Here is a 26791-nt window from a genome sequence, read left to right on the forward strand (position 1 = left end):
GATGTTTTCCAAGTATCAACAGTATCGAGCTAAGCATCGTGCAATGGCCGATATTTATAATTATGACCCTGACTTTCAGTTGTTCCGCGAAAGACTCAAACAGAGGGAGGACCAACTGGTGCGCAAGGTTGAGGAGTTGAGGGAGCGAGATGAGGAGCTTATGAAGGCTGTCGCCCGTAATAGTGAACTTGAGGCCTCCCTTAAGGTGAAGGAGGATGAACTTAAGTTAAGTAGGGAGTGATGGCCGAGAATGCTGACTTACAAGCAAAGGTGGCTAGTTTGATCGCTGAATTGGGTACGAAGTCGGCAGAGATTGAGGGGCTTAAGGGCGAGCTGAGTGTCGGTGCTGATAAGTTGGCGACGACTATTTCTGGATCGGCGGCCTTGGAGAATACCCTTCATGTTTGTAGATCGGAGCTGATCGAGGAGAAGGAGGACTCTAAGCTTAAGGTTGCAGGGCTTGAAGGGCATGTTAAGGAGTTGGAGGCGGAGCTGTTTGTGTTGAATGGACAAGTGGCCTTGCTAAGAGCGGAGGATGCAAATCGATGCTCACAACCTTCTACATCTCGTGCTTTGGCCAATCTGGTTGTGCCTCGTCACTTATATGAGTTGTGGGTCCATGCTGAGGCCCGACTTGACTTGTACAAGGCTTTTCACGCCGAGGGGAGGGCAACTGAAGCAGAACTTCAGGTCGTGCATTCCTAAGCTCGTGAGGCATGCGGGTATGACCCTCTTACACCTGATAGGGATGACATTAACTCTGATGATGCGAACCGTCTTGCTTAATACTCTTGGTATGAAGATGGGTACCCAACTAGGGATGACGTGTAATCTTTTGTTTGTACTTACTTTTTGTATTGGGACTTTTGTAGGGGGCATGCTTGAGCCCATTGTAAAGATAGGTGTAAGTAACATTTTGATGCAATGTAGAATTTGTTTTGTCGATTCGAGTGGTGCTCTTTGCAATATCTATGGTATCCGGGATACCTGTCGAACTGTTAAGTCGATTTAGCTTTTGTATGAGGTCTATTCCTTTTTTCTTATGGCAGTGGCTTTAGCCTTTGCGGTGCTACTTTCGAATGATAGTCAAAGAGGGATCCCCTCGTAGTTTGAGTGAGGTCGAACGCACATTTTCGTCGATGGCCTTGGCCATTGGGATGTTGCTTCAAAATGTCGTCGAAGTAAGATCCCGTCGTAGTTCGAACGGGGTTGAACTCACATTTTTGTCGATGGCCTTGGCCATTGGGATGTATCTTCGAACTGTCGTTGAAATAGGATCCCGTCGTAGTTCGAACGAGGTCGAACTTCATATTTTTATTGATGGACTTGGCCATTGGGATGTTGCTTCGAACTGTCGTCGAAGTAGGATCTCGTCGTAGTTCGAACGAGGTCGAACCCACATTTTTATCGATGGCCTTGGCCATTGGGATGTTGCTTCGAACTGTCATCGAAGTAGGATCCCGTCATAGTTCGAACGAGGTGGAACTTCATATTTTCGTCGATGAGCTTGGCCATTGGGATGTTGCTTCGAACTGTCATTGAAGTCGGATCCCATCGTAGTTCGAACAAGGTCGAACCCACATTTTCGTCGATGAGCTTGGCCATTGGGATGTTGCTTCGAACTGTTGTCGAAGTAGGATCCCGTCGTAGTTCGAACGAGGTCGAACTTAATATTTTCATCGATGGCCTTGGCCATTGGGATTCTCGCTCACATTGGAGGTTTGATCATATTTCCTACATGTCAACTTTATACATAAAATGGAGATTTGATTATATTCTTGTAGGAAACACATCTCGACTTTGTAAATACAATGGATATTTGATTATCTATATCCAGTCCCTTCATTACTCGACCCGGAGAACATGTCGACGGGCGGGGTAATGAACAATACTTTGAACCTCGAGACGTCCCCCTTGTTGCCTCATTAAAAACCTCACTGAGAAAACCCGATTGGGACAAAACCTGGATGAGGGAAAAAGTACAACTTAGGTGGCACCTCCTTTCAGAAGTGGAAGTATTTTAGATGGGCAACATTCCAATTGTTTTGGAGTACTTATCCTTCTTTTGTCTCTAACTGGAATGCTCATTTGTTTGTTGCCGCATGATTTGTATGGTCCGTCCCAGTTTGTTCCCAGTTTTCCCTCATTAGGATCTTTCGCTGGTTGTGTTTTAGCTTTGAGAATGTAATTTCCGACTTTGAGCGGTCGTACTTTAGCCTTCTTGTTGTAGTACCTTTCTACTTGTTGCTTTTGGGATACCATTCTTATGTGGGCCATATCTCTTCGTTCATCGACTTCATCCAGATCTTGTAGCCTACTTTTGTCGTTGTTTGGTCCACTTTCATTGGAGTATCTCAAGCTAAGCTCTCATACCTCGATAGGTATAACTACGTCAGTCCCATAGATTAGTGAATATGACGTCTCGCCTATGCTAGTTTTTGGCGTAGTACGGTATGCCCTTAGTACTTTTGGTAGTAGTTCAGGCCATAGCCCTTTGACGTCCTCGAGCTTCTTTTTCAATATATTCAGTATTACTTTATTGGAGGATTCGGCTTGGCCATTGCCGGCGGGATGGTATGGTGTGGAGAGTATTCGCTTGATGTGCCATTTTTCAAAAAACTCGATCGTTCTCTTTCCGACGAACTGAGGTTCGCTGTCACAACTGATTTTTTTGGGGATGCCGAAGCGGCATATTATATTTTTTCATATAAACGCGATGACCTCTTGCTCACGTATTTTAGTGTATGCACCTACTTCCACCCATTTAGAAAAATAGTTAGTTAAAACTAAAAGGAAGCGCACCTTACCTCGTCCTGCCGGGAGGGGTCCGACAATATCCATCCCCCACTTTATGAATGGCCATGGTCAAATGACGGAATGCAGGAGTTCCCCTGCTTAGTGTATCATAGGGGAGTACTTTTGACACTGTTCACACTTTCTGACGTAGTCCGTAGCTTCTTTTTTCATGGTAGGCCAATAGTATCCAGCGCGGATGAGGCATCTGACGAGGGCGCGGTTTCTTGTGTGGGCACTGCAATGCCTTTCATGTACTTTTTCTGGTACTCGCCTTGTTTGATTTGGCCCAAGATACTTGGCTAGGGGGCCGCCGAACGTTCTCTTGTAGAGATCACAATTTACGAGGTTGTATCTAGCTGCTTGTATTTGAAGCTTTTTGGCTTCTTTCTTATCTTGTTGGAGCGTTCCATCCTGCAAATATGTTACGAGACGGTAGTGCCAGTCCTGTAACGACCCGACCGATTGTTTTGAGCTTTAGCGCATCGTTCAGCAGTTTGAGGCCATGAGCAGCTTCACTTCAGGTATTATGACTTACGCGCATGGTCGGAATTGAATTCCGGGAAGTTCGGAGTTGATTTGGAAAAAGAATTCTCATTCGAAAGCTTTAAGTTGAAAGAATTGACTAAGGTTGGATTTTTGAGTAAACGACCTCGGAATCGGGATTCGAATGTTCTAGTAGGTTCGTATGATAATTTTGGACTTGGGCGTGTGTCCGGACTGGATTTTGGAAGACTCAGAAACGTTTCGGCGCCAATTGTGGAAGTTAGCATTTTGGAAGAATCTCATAAGTTTGGGTTGAAGTGCATTTCAGTGTTATCAATGTCTGTTTGGGATTCCGAGTCTGGGAATAGTTACGTATGATGATTCTAGTATTTGGGAGCATGATCAAAAGTGAATTCGGAGGTCCGTAGATCCTTTTGGAGTCATTTGGCTAAAGATAGAAATTTGAAGGTTTTTGGGAAGTTTGACCGAGAGTTGACTTTTTGATATCGGGGTCGGATTCCAATTTCGAAAATTATGATAGTTCCATAATGTTGAATGCGACTTGTGTGCAAAATTTGAGGTCAATCGGACGTGATTTGATAGGTTTCGGCAACGAGTATAGAAGTTTTAAGTTCTAAGTTCATTAAGCTTGAATCGAGTTGCGATTCGTGATTTCGATGTTGCTTGAGGTGATTTCAAGGCTCGACTAAGTTTGAATGAGGTATTAGGACTAGTTGATAGGTTTGGTTGAGGTCCCGGGGGGCCTCGAGCGTGTTTCGGATGCTCAATGGGTCAATTCTTGCCTTGTGAGGATTACTGGTTTTCTGGTATGAGTGCATCATGTTTTTACTCTATGCGATCGCATGAGTGGGTCTGCGATCGCATAGTGCAAGATTTAGAGGCAGCTAGTATTGGCTTATGCGATGGCAGGGGTGTATGTGCGATCGCGTAGAGGAAGAAATTGGAGGATGCTAGTTTTGGCTTATGCGATCGCGGAGGTGTGTTAGCGATCACATTGTGCAAGAATTTTGAGGACATTGGATTGGCTTATGCGATCGCGGAGCATTGTTTGCGATCGTATATAAGGGTCGCCTGGGCAGTGAAGTGTTTTAAAACGGGTTTTGGCTAATTTTTATCTCATATCTTTCAAGGGAGCCGATTTTGGAGCAACTTTGGAGTGCCATTTTCATCACCAAGCATGTGTTTTGGAGCATTTAGCATTGATTCGAGTATTCGGAAGGGCATGTAATGCCGGTTATGGATCTTCGGAGCGAGGTGAGTCTCATTTCTAACCTTGTAAGAGGGAATTGTCCCCATAGGTGAAATAATTAGTTTTGTGCTTCTATTTGTGGGGGCTACGTACGCACAAGGTGACGAGAGTCCGTGCGTAGCTACTATTATATGTAAGTCCGGGTAGTCTAGGACCCAAAAGTGTGCTATACTTGGAATATCTGTAATCTTGTTGGTAGTTGAATTGCTTAAATCCTATCTAATCGGTAAATGAATTTCTAAAAGGACTAAACTTCATTTTCTTAAATCGCTAAAAGAGAATTGGCTTTTATTTGGATAAACATTTCCCGATAAATTCTTAATTGGCTGTTGAGCATGTATTTCTATGTGTACCTGCGTCGCATGTAAGATTCGCGAGCAGGGTGATTGTTTATTTAAATTTGACCGCGTCGCATGTATGATTCGCAAGCGGGGTTATAGATGCATCTATGGTTCGCATTGTTCGACCCTTGGCAGTGCACATTTTACATTTATGTTGGATCGGGTCATACGACCTCGGCATGATATGTGCATGCTTGTATTGCTTGCTTGAGAATTTTTTATGTTTATAATTGCCCTTCCTGGCTAGAGATAAATTGATAAAGATAATGAAAAATAAATCTTTGAAAATCCTTTATTATTTGAGAAGTTTTTTACCTGCTTTCCGACTTTATGAGTTAAATTTTGCTTTATGAAATCCATGAATTCCTCACACTTTTACTATATTATCATTGGACCATTAGTAAGTGTCGAAGTCGACCTCTCGTCTATACTTCTTCGAGATTAGACGAGATACTTATTGGGTACACGTTGTTTCGTACTCATACTACACTTGCTGTGCATTTTTGTTGCACAGGTTCATATGTGGCTAGTAGCTTAGTGGCATAGCGGCATGGTTGATACGGAGACTTAGGTGAGCTGCATTTATTGAGATGACCCGCATCCAGTAGAGTCCCCTTCAGAGTATTTTTCTGTGTTTTTTTCATTTCTGTCCACTTTGTAGTCCAAACAGTTACTGTATTTTATTTCATTCCCGAGTAAATGCTCATGCACTTATGACACCGAGTTCTGGGATGATTATAGGGTATCTTGTATTAACTTCTTAACATTTATATTTTTATTTGAAACGATTATCTTTTACTGGTAGAATTGAAGGAAAATCATAGTTTTTAAAATTAATAAAAGAAGAATTTAATTAAGTATTTTGGTTGGCTTACCTGACAGCGGTGTCCGGCGCCATCACGACCCTTAGTAGAATTTGGGTCGTGATAACATGGTATCAGAGCACTAGGTTCCCTTAGGTCTCACGAGTCATGAGCGAGTCTAGTAGAGTCTTGTGGATTGGTACAGAGACGTCTGTACTTATCTTCGAAAGACTGCAGGGCTGTTAGGAGCACTTCCCTTCTTGATTCCTTATCGTGCGGTTTAATTCCTTGAGACTTATGCCTTTATTTCCTTCCTATTCAATCTTACGCGACGCAAACTGCTTGTTATAAATCGAGAATTGAAGAATTGTAATGGTACTACAGATGTGGTGCAGGATGTTTCTCCCGGTATAGTTGGTTGGGATTGTCGTCGCCTTGCGAAAGGATTTTTCTATCGTTTCGGCTCGGTAGTTGTGCTTCTAAGAGCTTGGAAGCTATGTACATGTTGCTATGATGCTCATGATTGGTTATCGCACAGTATTGACTTGATGATAGGATACTTGCCTATGTGTTGGGTGGTGAATGATTTGAAAGGAAGTTCACTCAGTGCACGATTCAGAGATCTGATATTTCATTTCCGGCGGAGGAAAAATAATTGGCCTATGAATGTACAGATTTGGGTGATGGAGTAACGAGACTTGGTATTTTCGAGCGTGGTTGAATTTTCATCTGCGATGTAGTGTCATTGTCCTCGATTGTATGTGTTAAGTTCGCCGTGTTATGGTCTTCTGCAATTCGCCTTTGGGGTAAGATATTGAGAAATAATATTGGAGAAACGATTGTTAGATATTGCGGGGTGCGGTGGTTTAGGATTGAATCGATGTTTCTAATGTTGACGGCTCGAGAAAGATGATCTTCGGAAAGGTTTAAAGTTAGTAGCGATTTGTGGGTTCAAGTGCTACGAAGATAGATTCTATTTAAGGAAATGACTAAGCAGCAAAGGATGAGGAAGGACAAGTGGGGAGTGTCAGGTAGTGGTTAAAAATTCTAGAAGGCCAGGTATAAGAAGCAAAGGTCGAGTAGTCGATTAAAGGGGTGAGTTCTGCCAAAGTGGGAGAGTGGCGGAGTTGCATATGGGCTTTGTGGTAGGATGACTACACACCTTAAGGAGAGATTGGAATGATTTGGGAATTTTAGTGATTGGTGATTGGGGTCTACGGATTTAATTTGAAGTACGGACTATTATGCGGCAGGAGATTTGATATAACGGAAAGGAGCTGCTTGAAATGAAGAATGATACAACATAACTTTGAATTAGAAGGATGTTGCCGCACATTTAATTGATGCCCATGAGGGGTGAATGGACTTGTGCAGCTAGAGAGTGAGCTCGGACTCAAGATGGGTTAGTGATGTCATAGTGATTGTACCCCGTGCAGCAGCGTTGGAAGATGTCGGCACGTAAATTCCATAGGTGGGTTATCTCCATTGAGCAGATCAGCAGTCGCATGGTTGGCGAAGCTTCTGCAAAGAATTCTATTGGTTATACAGCAAAGAGATCGGTCATGCGAATGTGGTTAATGATTCAGAGCATAAAAAGGGGTTTAACAGAAAGATTCCGAGAATTTTGGCGGTTGATTATGCAATGTTATGTCAATAAAAGATAAGGAATCCTGTTGAATTCCAGAGTTGTGTAATAGTGGCTTCAAGTTAAGTGAGAGAGTCCCACCGCCTATGATTGGGTTGCGTGGTTAACTACTTGCGAGGTTTCTGGTTATTAGCATATTGATAGGTTATTTCAGTTGCGGGAAAAGAACATAAGTGGTAATTTGAGCAAAGGAATTGTTAAAGGTGTGCTATGGTTGCCATATTGGCTCATGGTCAGACTTATGGAAGGATTCAGGATTTATGCCTTGTATAGATGCGGGTTTCAAGGGAAGTGATTCTGTCGGGTGCTTTGTCGAGAGGGTATTCATTTGCTAGAAGATTCATGGAGTTAATTATATACGGGGCCAAGTCAGAGCGGGTGGCTCTCAACAACGGTCCTAGTGGATTCAAAGGGTAAAGTGTGGTGCCTAATGATTTTGAGCCTATAGGTACGGTTAAGAATCAAGGTTTTTGTAGCAGCTTATGAGAAGAGGCCCAGAATTTTCTATGATGTTTTTACTTGCAGCGTAGCATTTGGGAGGGAAATGAGGAAAGACTTCGGATTCTTAGAGGGATTATCAGAATGGGCATACTAGTTGAGGATGCGAATGTGCACACAAGGGAGGTATGAAACGGTTCGTGGTATTTGAGACAACATGGTCTCGTGATTCAGGGTCACTCGCGATGAGTGCGGATGAAGTGTGCTACGTGTTGAATGGTGTTATTATTATTTCAAAGGCAATCAAAGGTAAATTGGACGAAGATAGATTGGTTAGCCATAGTTGAATTGGCATATTGGTGGTAGAGATCAGTTCCTTCGGCGTGATCAAGTTATGCATGTGATTTGTGACGGCACCTGTAAGGCTTGTCGGCCGCCGTAATTGATTTTATTCGGAACTATTCTAGTGTTATGGTCTGTTATGTGTAGGCGGATCTCAGAAGGGCTATGGTGGCTTAGACCACTACTTGAAGATTGCATATTTTACGGTTATGAGAATTCACCTGTGTGTTGTGATGGTTCTCCTGAAATGAGTTAAGTGAAAAGTTTTTATATGATGTAGTGTTAATCTATTAGTGGTTCCGGAGTTATGATGAAAATCGTGTTCTATCGTATATTGACATGTTGGGTGCGGTGAGTGTTATGGAATTTGAAGTGGGGGTCAAGGTTACAGTTCGGTGTTGACAAGGATGTCACGAGCTCGGATGAGCAAGAAAGGAGTTTCGATGTTTAAAGTAAGTTGGTATTGTCTTCAGCATCACCTGAGATCGGTATTGTGTGAAAAAGGCTTTGCACCCTGGTTAAGGATTCTTGATCACTTTTCAGCGTTAGTGCGGTCGATGGTTTGGATGCACAAACCTATTATCTGTTACTGAAGGTTGTGGGAGTTGCCCCACGGGAAGGTTGTATAAGTGTGGCATGTAGTCACTTGATTGATTGAAGTTAAACTAAGTATGAAGATTGTGGTGATGTCGTTAAATTGAGAATTGATGCCTGGAGGGCGCTCAGTTTATTGGTTGTGGATTGTGGAGGATTACTCTGGTTATGATGGTTGTTCTTGTATGTTATGAGAAAAGGAGAGTTATTATGGACCTTTGAAAGGTTTTAGCTTAGTTTAGTGCAATCAGAATCAGCTTGAGGTATGTGCATGGATTTAAATGTGAATATGGGCTCTATATCAGGCCAGATGTGTTCATTTCAGCAATGCGCTCCTTATGGAAGAGTAGTCGGTGTGTTATTTCATCGTTAGCTATTTTATGTAATGATATATTACACCGTGTGAGTTGTAACACGGCTTGGTGAATTTCTTATGTGTTGAGGTTCTGTGTAGAGATGATGTTATATGAGCAGAATGGATTTTGAGATTTAGATCGTATATTGCACCTCAGTTGTGCTTGAGTTTGTAGCTTATAGCGTTATATGTCTCCCCAGGGATGGTATTATGCACTTAGCGTGCTTGTGACTGACATTCGGTATTTTGTTGTAATGAGCAATCTGGGTCGGTGTGTATCTCCTGATGTGAATTTTATGGGTGGATCGGGTGGCACGCTACCATGGGTATGTTGTTTGGATCGGGTTGCGTGCCGCAACAATGTGATATTGAGTACAGATTCCTATATATGTTTTTATGTGTTTTATTTCCTATCTTTCTGAGGAAAACTCATATTAGTTGTGTGCCCGTGTCACATGTATGATTCGCGAGCGGGGTGTTTGTTTAATTATGTTGACCATGTCGCATGTATGATTTGCGAGCGGGGTAATTGGATTTCCTTTTCAGATTTCGTTTTCCTTTTGTATCGCATTCGATTTTGTAGCCCATTAGTGCATTGTGGCATCATATGAGACTTTTGGTCACGTCTGGGTAGCTTATTGCCTGAGCAGTTCGTACTGGGTGAGACGAGATCATTGGATTTAGGATCAGTACAATCTGATTATATGAAGTATATTAAGGAGTTAAGACCATTATTTGGTTCAGAATGAGGAGATGGTTCTTGTCAGGAGTATAGACCCAATGATTTGTTGATTCAGCAGTTGGTTATGAATTTCTACACATCTATTCCATCGCGGCAGTATTGTAAGAGTTAGAGCAAGACCTATGTATGTCATGAGGTGCAATGGGAGCATTAGATTCGTGGAATTTGGAAATAATTTGATCACATAATGTTATTGTGGTCCTGTGAATAAAGTGGTACAAGGTGTGAATTCAAATAAGGTATGCAGTCATGTTTTGGTGCTGCGTGTAGTTATTGATACGGTGAGTGTATGCTGGAACATGCCTGGCAGAAAATTCCGGATGTTGGAATTGGGTTCTAACGCTTATTTGCTTAAGTGAAAAAAAGATATCTTCAGATTGATCGAACTAGGGTGCCCAGCTGAGTTGTGGTAGCACGGGTAGGTGTTCGAAGTGTTAAACAGTGATTTCGGGCAACTCCAGCACAGTTCTTAGCACGTTCGAGGATGAACGTATGTTTAAGTGGGAGAGAATGTAACGACCTGATCGGTCGTTTTGAGCTCTAGTGTGTCGTTCAGCAGTTTGAGGCCATGAACAGCTTCACTTTAGGTATTATGACTTGCGCGCACGGTCGGAATTGAATTCCTAGAAGTTCGGAGTTGATTTGGAAAGAGAATTCTCATTTCGGAAGCTTTAAGTTGAAAGAATTGACTAAGGTTAGATTTTTTACTAAAAGACCTCGGAATCGGGATTCGAAGGTTCCAGTAGGTTCGTATGATGATTTCGGACTTGGGCGTATGTCCGGATTGGGTTTTGGAAGACCTGGGAATGTTTCGGCGCCTATTGTGGAAGTTAGCATTTTGGAAGAATCTCATAAGTTTAGGTTGAAGTGCATTTCAATGTTATCAATGTCCGTTTGGGATTCTGAGTCTAGGAATAGCTCCGTATGGTGATTCTGGTATTAGGAGCACGATCGGAAGTGAATTCGAAGGTCCGTAGGTCCTTTTGGAGTCATTTGGCTAAAGATAGAAATTTGAAGGTTTTTGGAAAGTTTGACCGAGAGTGGACTTTTTGATATCGGGGTCGGATTCCGATTTCGAAAGTTTTGGTAGGTCCATAATGTTGAATGCAACTTGTGTGCAAAATTTGAGGTCAATTGGACGTGATTTGATAGATTTCGGCATCGAGTATATAAGTTTGAAGTTCTAAGTTCATTAAGCGTGAATCGGGTTGTGATTCGTGATTCGATGTTGTTTGAGGTGATTTCAAGGCGTGACTAAGTTTGAATGAGGTATTAGGACTGGTTGGTAGGTTTGGTTGAGGTCCCGGGGGCCTCGGGCGTATTTCGAATGTTCAACGGGTCGATTCTTGCCTTGTGAGGATTGCTGGTTTTCTGGTGTGAGTGCAATAGGTTTTTACTATATACGATCGCATGAGTGGGTCTGCCATCGCATAGTGCAAGATTTTGAGGCAGGTGGTATTGGCTTATGCGATTGCAGGGGTGTATGTGCGATCACGTAGAGGAAGAAATTGGAGGCTGCTGGTTTTGGCTTATGCGATCGCAGGGGTGTGTTTGCGATCGCATTGTGCAGGAATTTGGAGGCCCTGGGATTGGCTTATGCGATCGCGGAGCATTGTTTGCGATCGCATAGAAGGGTCGTCTGGGCAGAGAAGTGTTTTTAAACGGGTTTTGGCTCATTTTTATCTCAAATCTTTCATGGGAGCTGAATTTGGAGCAACTTTGGAGTGCTATTTTCATCACCAAGCATGTGTTTTGGAGCATTTAGCATTGATTCGATATATTCGGAAGGGCGTGTAATGTCGGTTATGGATCTTCGGAGCGAGGTGAGTCTCCTTTCTAACCTTGTAAGAGGGAATTGTCCCCATAGGTGAAATAATTAGTTTTGTGCTTCTATTTGTGGGGGCTACGTACGCACGAGGTGACGAGAGTCCGTGCGTAGCTACTATTATATGTAAGTCCAGGTAGTCTAGGACCCAAAAGCATGCTATACTTGGAATATCTGTAATCTTGTTGGCAGTTGAATTGCTTAAATCCTATCGAATCGGTAAATGAATTTCTAAAAGGATTAAACTTCATTTTCTTAAATAGCTAAAAGAGAATTGGCTTTTCTTTGGATAAACGTTCCCCAATAAATTCATAATTGGCTGCTTGAGCATGTATTTCTATGTGTACCTGCGTCGCATGTATGATTCGCGAGCAGAGTGATTGTTTATTTAAATTTGACCGTGTCACATGTATGATTTGCGAGCGGAGTAATAGATGCATCTATGGTTTACGCCGTTCGACCCTCGACAGTGCACATTTTACATTTATATTGGATCGGGTCGTACGACCTTGACATGATATGTGCATGCTTGTATTGCTTTCCTGAGAATTTTAAATGTTGATAATTGCCTTCCTGGCCAGAGATAAATTGATAAAGATAATGAAAAGTAAATCTTTGAAAATCCTTTATTATTTGAGAAGTTGTTTACCTACTTTCCGGCTTTATGAGTTAAATTTTGCTTTATGAAATCCATGAATTCCTCACACTTTTACTATATTATCATTGGACCATTAGTAAGTGTCGAAGTCAACCTCTCGTCTCTACTTCTTCGAGATTAGACGGGATACTCATTAGGTACACGTTGTTTTCGTACTCATACTACACTTGCTGTGCATTTTTGTTGCACAGGTTCATATGTAGCTAGTGGCTTAGTGGCATAGCGACATGGTTGATACAAAGACTTAGGTGAGCTGCATTTATCGAGACGACCCGCAGCCAGCAGAGTCCCTTTCAGGGTATTTTTCTATGTTTTTTTCATTTCTGTCCACTTTGTAGTCCGGACAGTTATTGTATTTTATTTCATTCCCGAGTAAATGCTCATGCACTTGTGACACCGGGTTCTGGGATGATTATGGGATATCTTGTATTAACTTCTTAACATTCATATTTAATTTGAAACGATTATCTTTTACTGGTAGAATTGAAGGAAAATCATAGTTTTCAAAATTGTTAAATCGAGAATTTAATTAAGTATTTTGGTTGGCTTGCCTGACAGCGGTGTCCGGCACCATCACGACCTCTAGTGGAATTTGGATCGTGACTAGTAGATAGCGTACCTTTGTTTTCGCGGATCAAGACTGTACTTACCGCGACTTCGGAGACCGCTAGGTACACCAGTAGGCATTCACCCAGGTCTGCCTTGACGAGTAATGGTGGCGAGGATAGATACGCTTTCAGCTTCGTCAAGGCGTTGACGAATTCTGAATTCCACTGTAGTCTGTAGTCTTTCCTTAGCACATTGAAGAATTTATGATATATGTCCGACGATCGTGAAATAAACCTCGACATGGTGGCTATTCGTCCTATTAATTTCTGCACCTGCTTCTTGCTGGTTAATGTCTCAGGTATTCATTCGATGGCCCTGATCTGATCTGGGTTGACTTCGATACCCCTTTGTGACACCAGAAAACCAAGGAATTTTTTTGAAGTTACGCCGAAGGCACACTTTTCGGGATTTAGTTTCATTCCGTATTGCCTCAATATCTTGAAGGCTTCCTTCAGATGGCCAATATGATCCTCTTTCTTTTTCGACTTTACTAGCATGTCATTGATGTAAACCTCCATGGTCTTACCGAGTTATTCTTTGAACATCTTGGTGACTAAATCTTTGATACGTCGTCCTTGCGTTCTTGAGTCCGAACGACATTACCTTGTAGCAGTACATTCTTCGGTGAGTGATGAAAGTGGTCTTTTCTTGGTCTTCTTCAGCCATTAGAATTTGGTTGTAACCGGAGTAGGCGTCTAAGAAGCTCAGTAGTTCGTGTCTCGTCATTGCGTTGATGAGTTGGTCGATATGTGGTAACAGAAAGGAATCTTTCGGGCATGCTTCGTTCAGGTCGGTGAAGTCGACACACATCCGTCATTTCCCGTTCTTCTTTTTGACCATGACCACATTGGCGACCCATTGGGGATATTTCGATTCTCGGATGGAACCATTAGCAAGTAATTTATCAACTTCTTCGCTGACCACCTCATTGATGGTGGCATTGAACTTTCTCCTCATTTGCCGTACTGGTGGGTAAAGAGGATCGACATTCAGCCTGTATGTGGCGATGTCCCTTAGGATTCCTGGCATATCTAAATGCAAAAAGGCAAACAAATCGGCATTGTTAGTTAAGAACTCATGATACTTACCTGGTTCTGAGAGGTTGTGTCCGATATAGGCCTTTTTTGAGCTATCAGTATTGTCTAATTGGACGGGGTCGAGATCTTCTACAATTGCCTTGCAAGCTTGTACGACATCCGGGTCTTTAATAGCCTCTATTTATACGTCGGGTTTGGTTCCCGATATGGCTGGTTGCTATGCTTCTGCACTTGACCCTTTTAGTTTTTTGGTGTGTGTGCAATCTTGGGTGATCTGGTATCATTCTTGGGCGGTGCGTTGCTTGCCTCGGATGCTGAATATTTCCCATGGAGTAGGAAATTTGATTATTTGATAGAAACTTGACGGGATGGCCCGTATGGCGTGTATCCATGGACGCCCCATGATGGCATTGTAGGCTGTCTCCTGGTTCATGACGTGGAACGTCATCTCCAGGGTGACTCCTCCTGCCAGAACGGGTAGCACTATCTCTCCAGAGGTTTGCTCCACTGCATTATTAAAACTTGTTAGGGTTATGCAACGCGATACTATTTTATCCTCGAGCCTTATCTGCATGAGGACTCGTGGGTGAATAATACAGGCGCGACTTCCGTCATCCACCATTATTCTCTTTATGTTGGTATCCGCGATGCATAAAGTTATAACCAAAGCATCATAGTGAAGGAAAGACAAACCGTTGGTATCCGACTTATCGAAGATGATACTATCTTCGAGGTCGTCATACCATTCGTGGGCGACTATCCGTTTGAGTTTGTGCGTGGTGGTGAACTTCACATGGTTGATTATCATATCGTCGCCGCCGCCTATGATCATTTGTATGGTATGAGCTGGCGATGGTGGTTTTGGAGGCCCCTGAGGTTGATCGCGCCCACGAGCGAAGTTAACTCGTCCTCGGTCGCTTAGCAGTTCTTTCAGGTGTCCCTTATTTAGCAACCTTACCACTTCTTGTCGTAGACCTATGCAGTCCTCGGTCTTGTGCCCCCTTTCCTGGTGAAGTTCACAAAGAACGTTCGATCTCCGGGTGCTCGGATCCAACTTCATCTTTTACGGCCACTGCACCTTTGTGCCGAGCTTTTCTAGTGCGTACACTATTTCTGAAAGAGAAACACAAAAGTTAGAGCAGATAATAATGGAGGCATACCTCTTTCGTTTCGGGATGGTGCGGTATGTCGAGGCGCGGCATCTGCATGTCGCAGAGGAGGTGGGCTGGATGTTCGGATATAGGGCTGGTGCTTTTCTCGATTGAAATGGGGTAGTTGGTCCCTTCAGCCGTCATTGCGGCGATCTCTCCTTGCTTCGGTTTGGACCGATGTTAGTCGCTGGATCGGGCCGATCAGGTCATCCTCGTCTGTTCTCACTTCGACGTAATAGGCATTATGGATCTCTTCCCACGTGGTGGTGGTGGTGGGGGGTATTCCATGAGTCTACTTAGCAGTTTTTTGGTTGCTTTTGACCCGTTTCTGTTTAACCCATTTTGGAAAGCTACTACCGCAATCCCCTATGACACGTTAGGTAGGCTCATCCTTACCCTGTTTAATCGGGCTAGGAAATCACGAAATCCCTCGCCGTTGTCTGCCTGACGGCGAAGATATCATTTACCCTAGCTTCTGCCTTTTTCGCTCCCGCGTGAGCGCTGACGAACTTATCTGCCATTTTTTCGAACTTTGATATCGATCATACTGGTAGTTGGGAATACCATGTCAACGCTCCCCCTGTCAGAGTTTCGCTGAACTTTTTCAGCAGCACGGACGACACCTGTTCTTTCGATAGATCGTTACCTTTTACTGCGGTGACGTAATGGATTAAGTGATCCTACAGGTCCGTGGTGCCATCGTATATTTTCAAATATGGCGGCATTTTAAAGGTTTTCGGAATAGAGTGGGGTGCTGCCCTTTCGCTGTAGGGCTGTTCAACGAATCGACCCACATCACGTTTTGGTAGCAACTTCGGAGCGCCCGGTATTTTATCAACCCTTTCCTGATGCTCTTTCATCTGGTCGCGGAGTGTTTTGTTCTCATTTTCCATCTCTTCCATTTTTTTTAAGATGGCCGCAAGTGCATCGTTGCCTGCATCAATGACATTATGAGTGTTACCTGTTCGTGGAGTTTCTGGCTCATCGGCGACAGTTGCGGTTTCTGCGGGTATTGTGCCTTCGATATCCCTTTGAACGGGTTTCTCGAGTATATTGCTCAAGGTGTTTGTCAACCATTCTTCTAATAGCCTTCTCACGGCTGGTGGTTCTTCTCCTGATGCGGAGGTTGAGGTTTCCCTTTCGCGCGAGACAGTTAGGCCCTCGTGCGGCGGGGGAGGGGGGAGGGGGCAAGATCTCTCCCTCAGGTGTAGCACTTGGTGTTGCATTTTCGTTGTCTTCCCCATCGGCTTCATTGAGGGAATTCAGGAGGTTGTTCGTGACACCTACTATCACCTTTAGCCTTGTTTCTCCCATTCCCGCCATTGTTGGCCTTTGTGAAGCTAAGAAGAGGTTATTATTTTTTTCAAGAATCTAGATGAAACTAAGATCTTAGCTATAGAAATCTCCACAGACGGCGCCAAATTGTTTGACTCAAAAGATATCGGAACCTTTTTGAATAAATCAATCAAAGAAAATGAAGGGGTAAATCTTAGCTAAGCATAATAATCTCTAGAATAGAAGATAGACCAGGAGAATGTAGAGGATAAGAATTTTTTATCTCCTTCGAGAGAAAAAATTAACAATAATCCAGTCAGTTGTTTATGTAAGCGAGATTACACCAAGTATTATGAATTAGGAAAAATGTCCAGAGTCCTTTACATGGTTGTTTTATGCTCTATATATATAAGGGACCAAACCCTTCTAAGTGCTAAAAGACAAGTTATAGGGAATATTCGAAAGAATATCCCCATGGTCCCCTAATGGCTCTACCCTACTGCAAAGGTCGTACAGCCTCTTGTTTGCCTTAAAGTCGTCCTCTGCAGGATATCGAACTTCGAGAATCTCGTCGTTCGTCGTACTCATCAACAGTCGTGGTTGTTCAAATTTGGACTCATACACTTATGAGCAGTGAACTTGTTATCCTCAATAATATATCTAAACGTCCCAAAGCTAAGTCATAGTGGTATTTGATCTGTTACATCCCAATCTCCTCCGTAGAATCCATCATGTCCTAACTCTATCTATTTCATGTTTTCCTCAACAAAAAAAATGACAATATCATTCCAGTTCAAAATCTTATAATTTACGAAAATAAAATAAATGAACTAGTTTTTCTTTGTAGTCTGTTGAAGTTGAAGGACTAAGTTCTCCCCTTCTTGAGTGGTAGTTATTGCAATTTTGGATATCACCCTTGTTCTTATATACAGGAACCATCGTGCTCCACCTCCACTTTTGGGGCATCTTCTTCGTTCTAAAAATGACATTAAATAACCTAGTGAGCCACTCCAAGCCTGCATTGTCCGCACTCTTCCAAAACTCCACCGGGATTTCATCCGGCCCGGTCGCTTTGCCCCAGCTCATCTTACGCATAACCTCCTCAACTTCATCAACTCTAATCCGCCTACAATACCCAAAGTCACAACGACTCCTGGAGAGTTCCAAATCACCCAATACAATGCTCTTGTCCCCCTCCTCATTCAAGAGATCTACTATGGCAATTCTGAGCTTGTTTATCTAGCCAATCCAAGCTTTTGTGCCTGCTTGTAAAAAATTTGCCTGCTCCCCTTATCATCTTGTATTATAAGTGCATTAGATCATTTAGTAAATATGTAACAGAGATTTTGGCAATATTAGAGGTTCAAAGCATATATGTTCATCTTATGTTCTAGAGGACAAGTATCAACTGTTTTATATGAAACCTAAGTACAAGGTACCTGTGAATCAATATAACTGAAGGGAAAGAAAAAACAAACACAGCACATAGGAATCTATGAACCAAGTTTTTTGTCATAAAAGAGCCCAATATAGGACTACAGCGAATTTAGCATATGCAAACAACTGATCTAGATTGTTTACAAGATTAATCTCTTCATCAACCCTTTATTCCACATAGTTAGAACCAGATTAATTATCTATTAAGCTACACTCTTCAGTGAGAGAAATACATAGCAGTCATCTTTTCGATTATCATAAAAAGCTTCAGATATTGAATATACCGAGATCAAAGAAATTTAAGGTATATAAAATAGTCTGAGTCAAGAACCAGACAAGTGACATGTTTAAAGAACATTGAGAAAGTAACCAAATTACTTGAAAAGGGAAAAACAAAGAAGAAATATCTAGAAACCACGGCCACCTAAGATTCTGGTGAAAAATGAGTCTATCTTGTGATATGCGCGATGAAAGCATCCAACTCCTTACGAGAAGCACCCCCTTTCTCTGTGGACCGCCTTACAGCCTCTCCTAGTTCTTCTGCTCTTTTCCTAATCACATCACCTTCTTCTGATGCCATTAACTTTCTCACAACATTCTGAATAGTGGATGCAGTCACCAGCTCCCCGCGTTTCCCCCACTCCCTAACAAGCATCCCTGTTTTCAATATTTCTGTCACCAAAAAACCATTTTTTGGTTGGTCAGAGTGCATAGGCCAAGCAGCTATTGGCACTCCCATAGTAATACTCTCTATGCAAGAATTCCATCCGCAATGACTCATGAATCCACCTGTCGACGAATGAGCCAAGATTTCTGGTTGTGGTGCCCAATATCTAACCACTAAACCTACCTCTTTTACTCTTTCCTCGAACCCTTCTGGCAACTCAACTTTTCTAGCTTCTCCGGTAAAGATATCTCCTCTATCGGCATCTCTCAACACCCATATGAACTTCTGTTTGCTTTGTTCTAATCCCATTGCGAGCTCCTTGATTTCTCTATAGGAAAATGAAGTTGTTGTTCCAAATGATACATAAAGGACTGATCTTGGAGGTTGTTTCTTAAGCCAGTCCAAACATATATTGTTCCTATTTGAGATATGATCTAGTTTAGTAGGGAGAATTGGTCCAATTGCCCATTGTTTCTTCTTCTGTTCACTTGTTACTAGTGTCAACAAATCAAGAAACTTGCCTTCGATTACTTTACTCGTATTATGGATATCACCTGATCTGATTTCCATATACGGTTTCTGTGAAGCTCCAAATTCCCTGACTTCATCGGTCATTATTCCTTCAAGGGAAGGTAGCTTTTTAAGCAATTCGTCTTCAAGTTGGATTGACATCCCCCTAGTTATGCATATCAAACAGTACAAAGTGAATACTGAAATGCAATTAAATACATAAGATTCCACATTGGGAAAACATGATACATCCTGAACATTGTAGGACATTAAAGAATCATGAACAACAACAACTCGTCTTGATATTGAAGAAATATTGCGAAAGAAGGAAGCAATAGGCTCGCGCAAAAGCATACAAGCATCCCATGATGGCTGAAGATGCGCGGGAAATTTGCTTGAGGAATTAAAGTCAGGTTTAGGGGAGGCAAATTCAGGAGTTGGTAAGTCATGGAAATGGATTTGGGCTATGTCCGAAGGATTTAAGGCGTTGGCTCGAATCCTGGCTTGTCGGTTATGTGTAGCTGAGCCAACATAGTAGACCGGAAGACCGTAGGAGGAGATTAAACAAGAAAGTTGGAGAAGTTGGTTGAGATGGCCTTGAGCTGGAAATGGAACCATGATTATAGCTACTTCATCTTTTTTCAAGCTGCTAATAAGTTCGTGGTTTGATAAATTCTCACAGCTGCCCATAGAATTAAGAAGAAAAAACAGGTTTTGGTAGTCAACCTGCTGTATTAATGTAGTCTATGAGAATTGAATAAAAGTGGACAGAACTAAGACTTGGAAATTATGTTCTTGAAGTGTTCTATATATATAAGAAGAAGAAAAACTGTCTCAGTTCCTTTTCCGTTGAAGTCGGCAATGATAAATCTGTACAAATAATATGTCGTATATCGTTACGTCATACAATTTGTTCGAACTTGTGAGACATAATATAATATCCATTCATATATATGCGTGCTTTGCACTCCACGTTCAACCTAATAGGTCCTTGTTTCTGCATGGGTCACAATCCGGCCAAGAATATTTAAGATAAGATAAAGGTAAAGGAAGGACTCTCGAGTCATAATTGGTCGAGGTGGTCCAGGGAGCAACAAGACTCAGACCCGAAGAATCGACGACAAGCCATGGTCGAGATGTCAGTATTGGTCCGCGTCGAGCACCGTTGATGAAGCTGTAACTGTTAGTTTTCGAAAGTAGAATATTAAGGAGAATATTCTAGTAAATATTTTCGGCACTTGTACTATTAGGGTTTACTAGAAATCTGTCTCATATAAAAGAAAAAAAAGGATAATGATATGAGACATATAATATTCATTTGTAAGAAAAGATTTTGACAAAAGATTCTCTCTATTTTACTAAGATAGAAACATCACCTTTCCAATTAGATTCTTGTCAATATTATTCCATACACGACCATCGGATTCTTGTCAACGGTTTACTTTACCTTTTATTGGGCGAATCACCCCTCCTATTTACTTTAATGTCATTTATTGTCATTCATTGCTATTAAATGTCATGTTATTGCTCATGCTTTGAAGAATAGTTATTGCATACTGTTTCCGTCACTCTGTCCGGCCCATTCGACACTAGTCATTTCATCGGAAGTTACATCTAGAAAAAATATTATTTACTAGGTTTAATCCATAATTATATAAATTTAATTATTGAACCAACGATACTATTTTTTGGTCAAACAGTTTCTTCGTTATGTGTTATGTATAACTGTTTTACCTTTTTTTTGCAAATAGTTACAATATTGGAGGTTCAGTTTCTATATTTTACACATAAAGAAGAATCAACCTACAGTCACTCATACAACTTAAAGTAAAAATTGTCGGTGAAGTATAATATGTGTTTAACTGTATATAATTATTGATCATTCATGCATACCCGACTAAAAAAAGTAAAAAGTAAATTCAGTCGGTTATTTATGTAAAAATGGATGGTCTTACTTTATTAAGTCTTGTGTAACACTTTGTAGTGTTACAAATTTGTGGCGCTTGAGAGCCTTGCTCATCTTTGGAAGAAACTATGTTGCCTTGTTTGTTTATTCGCATAAAAAATACAATAAAATAAAATATAATGTTGATAAAAAATAAATAATAATAAAAAAACACTGTCTCAAGTATATGAAAATTTAGCTACTAGCAATTGACATGTACGTTTGTTACGTTAAAACCTAAATATAATTTCTTCAACCAATATATCATATTGACTTAAATGCGTTTTGTGTAGGTGAAAACTAAAAAGGATAGGCTGGCAAATCCAGACCTTTTGAAAATGTGTGATTTATACCGTAAGCAATTGATAGTGCATAAATTAACTTGTAAAACATGTCTTATAGCTCGTTTGGCCAAGTTGCAAAAATCAGTTTATTTTAAGAAGTGTTTTTTTTAAATGTGCTTTTCTCAAAAGTACTTTTGGTGAGAAACAGTATGTGTTCGGCTAATTAGTTTGAAAAGCACTTCTAAGCAGCAATTAGTATTTGGCCAAGCTTTAAAAAACTGCTTCTAAGTGTATTTTTCTCAAAAGTGCTTTTGGAGAGGAAGCTATTTTTTTTGCTTCTCCAAAATTGCTTCTACTTCTCCTCAAAAGCACTTTTTTCCTTCCAGAAGCTTGGCCAAACACCTCAATTTTTGGCCAAAAGTGCTTTTGACAAAAAAAAAGGCACTTTTGGCCAAAAATAAGCTTGGCCAAACAGGCTATTAATATGTCCTTTTCACCCGTCTTTTCCTCCCACTCACTCCCTCTCAGTTAGTGGTGGACTCTACTTTATCATTAACCTTGATTTCGTTAGGTTCAACAGCAAGCTACCGTGATAGACCCTCACCCTAAAAAATTTGAGTTAATATCATATGAATCAATCAGGGGCGGATCCACCCTTTAGGGTGGGGTGATATGACACCCGCTAGGTTGGTAACATTATCATATACTTATGTAAAAAAAATCTTAAATTAAGTTAAATATTTGATTCTACCATTCCCAGTTGCAAACTAGATAAAGGTGCCATGGTCAGTAGAACTTTGTAAAAGTTTTTCTCGTGTGTAAAATTCAAGTTCGAATTTATCTTGAACCTTATCTGGCTTCCCCTTTTTTGTGGTTTTTATTTTTTTTTGGTCCAATTATTTTCCTTTTCGGCTACCTCCAATTTTCTATTTGTCATTTGTTAATTTTTTTTTATATTTTTCTTTCCTCTATTATATTATTTTATCTATAGGTGTTAATCGGGTCGGGCTGACCCGTTTTCAACCCGGGTCAGCCCGGTTCATCCCGTTACTGTTGCTTATTGTGCGGGCTGGGACGGGTTGGTCGGGGGGGCAGGTTTTGGATGAACAGATTTTGGATAATGGTGCATCGTACCCGTTAAGCCCCTGACCCGTTAACGGGTTGTTAACAGGCTGCAGCCCGTTATCAGCCCGGTTACCGTTGAGAACTTTTTTTTTTAATTATTTGGACCGTTGCCATCGGTCAAATTGAGAAATGACCGTTGGGGACGGCCAAATTTTGCAGAAATGGCCATTTGGGCCTTCCCCATTAAAAATATAACCCTCCCACCTCTAATAATTGAAAAATTACGTTTTAAACCTTTAAATAACCTATAAATATCCCCCCTTCTTCTTTATTTTTTCTCACAATTCACTCTCTTACTACTCTAATTCTCTCTCAGTTCTCTCTTGATATTATTGTTCTTAAATTCTCAAATGTCAAATTCTCAATTATTTATTATTTCAAGTTTCATCAATTATTTAGTTTAACCATTACAAAATTACTATTATCAAATATTAAATATTCAAGTGAAGTGTGGTATCAAGTACTATCAAGTATCAACTATTAAGTTTCGGTCTATCAATTGAAGTTTGATTTTTGATATCAAAATTAGTGTGGCATCCGGAATTCCGGTACACTCGTTCCATCTCTTTCTCTTATTTGGTGTACACTTATTTTATTATTTAGAATTATTAATTTAATTTACATAATGGATTTACTTAGAGCAGCCAAAAAAAGTGTTCACTAGTAGAGGTGGTAGTAAGAAACTTCTAAAAGATCAAGAGGTGGTGTTGGTTCTTCTAGTAGCTTTACATATATTTCTGAAAGTTCACCTGAAAATTTAAATGTAGATTATGAGCAAATGCAAGAAAATTTTGGTATAGATGATATTCAATCACCCGATAATCTTGAAACACCACCACCTACACCTGGTAATGCTAGTCAAACTCAAAATATTAGGGGTGGAACAAGTAGGCCTCCTCTCCCTATTAAGAAGAATCGACGATTAAGAAGTAAGTGTTGGATATTTTTTGAAAGGCTAGAAGATCAAAAAAATTATGTAAAATTTGTAATGAACATTATAAACATGAGCCCGGTAAGGGAGGGGGAACGGATCAACTTTGTAGGCATATGAAAGAGAAACACCCTCTTGATTGGGGAGAAGATGAGGAATATGGGCAACAAAAACGTAACCCGAGTACTGGGGGGTTATTTGGTAAATACGATATTAAGAAAGATCGAGAAGAATTAGCCAAAATGATTGTTTAAGGTTGTTTAACTTTTAGTTTTGCTTCTTCACTATATCTTGTTACTTATATTCAAAGAATTCATAATCCTATGTTTAAAGGTATTCCTAGAAGTACTGGCAGAGCTGATATCTTTAGGCTTTTTGGACAATATCAGACATATATACGTTATTTGTTCGCAAGTCTTCCTTGTAGAGTTTCTCTTACTTCTGATATTGGTAGTGTTGTAAATGGAAATGATTATTTAACTGTTACATGTCATTGGATAGACAATAATTTTTGTATGCAAAAACGTATTATTGCTTTTAAATATGATGAAGATCAAAGTCATACTGGTGCATTTATAAGTAATATTATCCATGAAGTTGCTATATTTTATAATCTTGCAGAAAAAGTTTTGTGTATGTCATTTGATAATGCTTCTAACACCAATGCTGCTATTACAATATTAAAATTGCATCTACACCCACCACTTCCTGAAATATTTCATGTTAGATGTGCATGTCATATTTATAACTTGATTGTGAAGAGTTGCCTTGAATTATTTAGAGATGAAATTACGTTACTTAGGAGAGCTGTTGGTGTAATTCAAGGAAATAATAGAAGGGCTAGATTAAATGCATTTAAGGAAAAATATGTACACTATGGACTAAAATCAAGACTCATGCCTGAAGAAATAGTTACTAGGTGGAATTATACTTATTTATTCTTAAGATGTTGTTATAAATATAGAATGCCTATAACTGAAGTTATTAATTCTCATTGTACCAATCCTAGCCATTTGTTAACGTCTAGAACTTGGGATGTCATTCTTGATGTTGTTCAATTTTTACAAAAATTTTATGTGGCTACACTTGAGTTTTATGGAGCTTATTATCCTACTATTGTAAATGGTTTAGTTCATATTGCTAAAATTTCTCTTTTACTATAATTTGAAGAAGAAAGAAGGATATGCTTCTGTTGTTGAATCTATGTTAGATAAGTTTAAAAAATATTTCTACCCAATTCTTCATATTTAGCTAATTGGTGCTATTTTAAAGCCTATTATCAAATGATAAAGTATCGCCAATTAATTGGAGCTTTATATACTTATATGGATATTAGACTAACTGAAACTCCTGATATTGACACTTGTATTTCTGATCTACACACACATTTACAAACCTTATATAATTATCATGCTAACATTATTGATGTTTCTTCGGTTGTAGATGCAAATATTCCTTCAAATAATCCTTCAACATCTGGAACAACTATGGATGATGATGGTGGTGTTCAAGATTATTTGATTCTACACTAGGAGAGCATCAACAAACCAGTAGACGAAATATTGATGAACTCCAATTCTACTTGCAAAAGTCACCAGAGCCCCTCACAAAGGATTTTCTACTGCTGGGTTGGTGGAAGAGCAACTCAAATCAATTTCCTGTTCTTTCGGCCATGGCTCGAGATGTGCTAAATGTGCCAATTTCAACAGTCACATCAGAGAGAGCATTTAGCCAAGCAAGGCAGCAGCTAGGAGATACCCGTCATTCATTGGGCAGCAACGTTTTGAAAATTCTAGTGTGCTTCAGAGATTGGATAAAATCAGAACGGCGAAATCAAGGGTGTGCCAAAGTAGACGAAGAGGAGTACCAAGAAATTGGAGATATAATGGTTTATGGTTCCGATTCAACCAATGCCGGAAATCAAAAACCTCATGTTGACATGGAAGAACTTACAAAAATGATGCAAAATATGTGATATACTATTTCTTGTTTTTTATAATTGTTGTAAACTTTTAATTTGCAAGTTCAAAAAAAAAAAAAAAAGAACTTACAAATTAATTTGAAGTATTAAAAATATAAAATGAAAGCTTTCGGAGTTTGTTCCTTATATATTGTCTATTGGTCTTATTAAATAATTTTTGTAGCCACTTACTTTCTAATTTCAATATTATAATTTTAAAATACAAATTTCAAATTTTAAACATTAAATTTTAAACTTCAAAGTTTAATTCTACACCTTAAAAGTTTGCAAACACTTATGTATCAATAACAATGAATAAGAAAAATAAAATTTAATTAAAAAAATTATAGTAGCCCGGCCCACCCGAACCCGTTAAGTCCGAACCCGAACGGGCCCTAAATAACCCGAAAAAGTTCAACCCGCCCCCAGCCTGTTCACTAACCCGGTCCGATAACGAACGGGCTGGTTTTTTCCGTTCAACCCGTCCTAACCCGCCCGATATACAGGTATAATTTTATCTATAATCTCTAGCAAGAACACTCAAAAAAGAGATTTGAAATTTGAAAGTTTCATAAAATAAGCATTTCTCTTAATCTTAAATCAGTTAGTTTGCTTCTTTCAAAAACGAAAAAATTTGGGTCTCGATGGAAATTTTGGATTGAGAATAAATTTAATTTTTATGATCTTTTTTATTATAACATAAAAATTGGTACTATTCAATGGCTATTAAATATAATTTAAATTGTTTTACTATTAAAGTAAGATAGAAAAATTTGCAAGCATTGCTTAAAAAGTATGAGATTATGATTTTGATTTTTGGGAACTTGTAGTTTATATAATTCTATATTTACTTATGGGGTATAATTTATCTATTCAAGATATTTTTTAATTTTCTTATTCTGATGGCGTAATTCCCTTATTAAGATGTTATTTTACTTGTGCAAATTTATTTTTAATATACATAAATAAATATCTCGAATGGAAGATCATTAAATACGAAAGCTACAATTCTTCCTGAACTTGAAGAAGTGTCCGTCTGACCATAGTCATGCTTTGCTGCCTAGTTTTTGTTCAGATGCTCAATCTGGACTCTCCCCCAAAATAATTGAGTTAATATCGTATGAATCGATGACTTACATATCAGATATTAAACTGATAAGAACAGATACTAAACTTGATCTTAGCCAAAAGGCCGAGAAAGGTATGCTTTTCTTTTGCTTGACTCGCTCAAATTATACCTGCTGCTCTCTTCTTGTTTTCTTTTCCATACTCGATGTGGGACGAATAAATTAGCAAGACTAAATAAATTTCAGGATCAGCAAACAGCGGGAACCAATTTTCTGAAGCGACGGCCAAACTTTGTGCTAATAACTGGAGAAAGCTTTGTTGGATTTACTTTATTTTTTTGGCGACGCGATTCTTCTTTAGTTACTTATGAAAAAAATATGTTCAAAATCAAAAAGAAAAAAACACAAAGAAAAGAAAAAGTTCAGTTAAGGTACAATTGAGAAGTTGTGTAACAGCGATTAATGATCTATGACTAGTAACATTCTCTCTCTAAGGGATGA

The 26791-nt window shown here is 39.9% G+C and overlaps 1 protein-coding gene and 1 pseudogene across 1 annotated transcript; both read right to left on the reverse strand.

The window, feature by feature from the left end:
* Positions 1-18090: 18090 nt before the first annotated feature.
* Positions 18091-19774, reverse strand: LOC104217458 (zeatin O-glucosyltransferase-like). The gene has a single exon (XM_009767729.2). It carries the CDS (start codon positions 19666-19668, stop codon positions 18250-18252), a length of 1419 nt encoding a protein of 472 aa, XP_009766031.1. The 5' UTR covers positions 19669-19774; the 3' UTR covers positions 18091-18249.
* A 6522-nt stretch (positions 19775-26296) lies between these two features.
* LOC138876728 (U2 spliceosomal RNA) lies at positions 26297-26428 on the reverse strand (annotated as a pseudogene).
* Between the last annotated feature and the right edge of the window lie 363 nt (positions 26429-26791).

The sequence above is a fragment of the Nicotiana sylvestris genome, chromosome 8, assembly GCF_000393655.2.
Source record: "Nicotiana sylvestris chromosome 8, ASM39365v2, whole genome shotgun sequence".
NCBI lineage: Eukaryota > Viridiplantae > Streptophyta > Magnoliopsida > Solanales > Solanaceae > Nicotiana > Nicotiana sylvestris.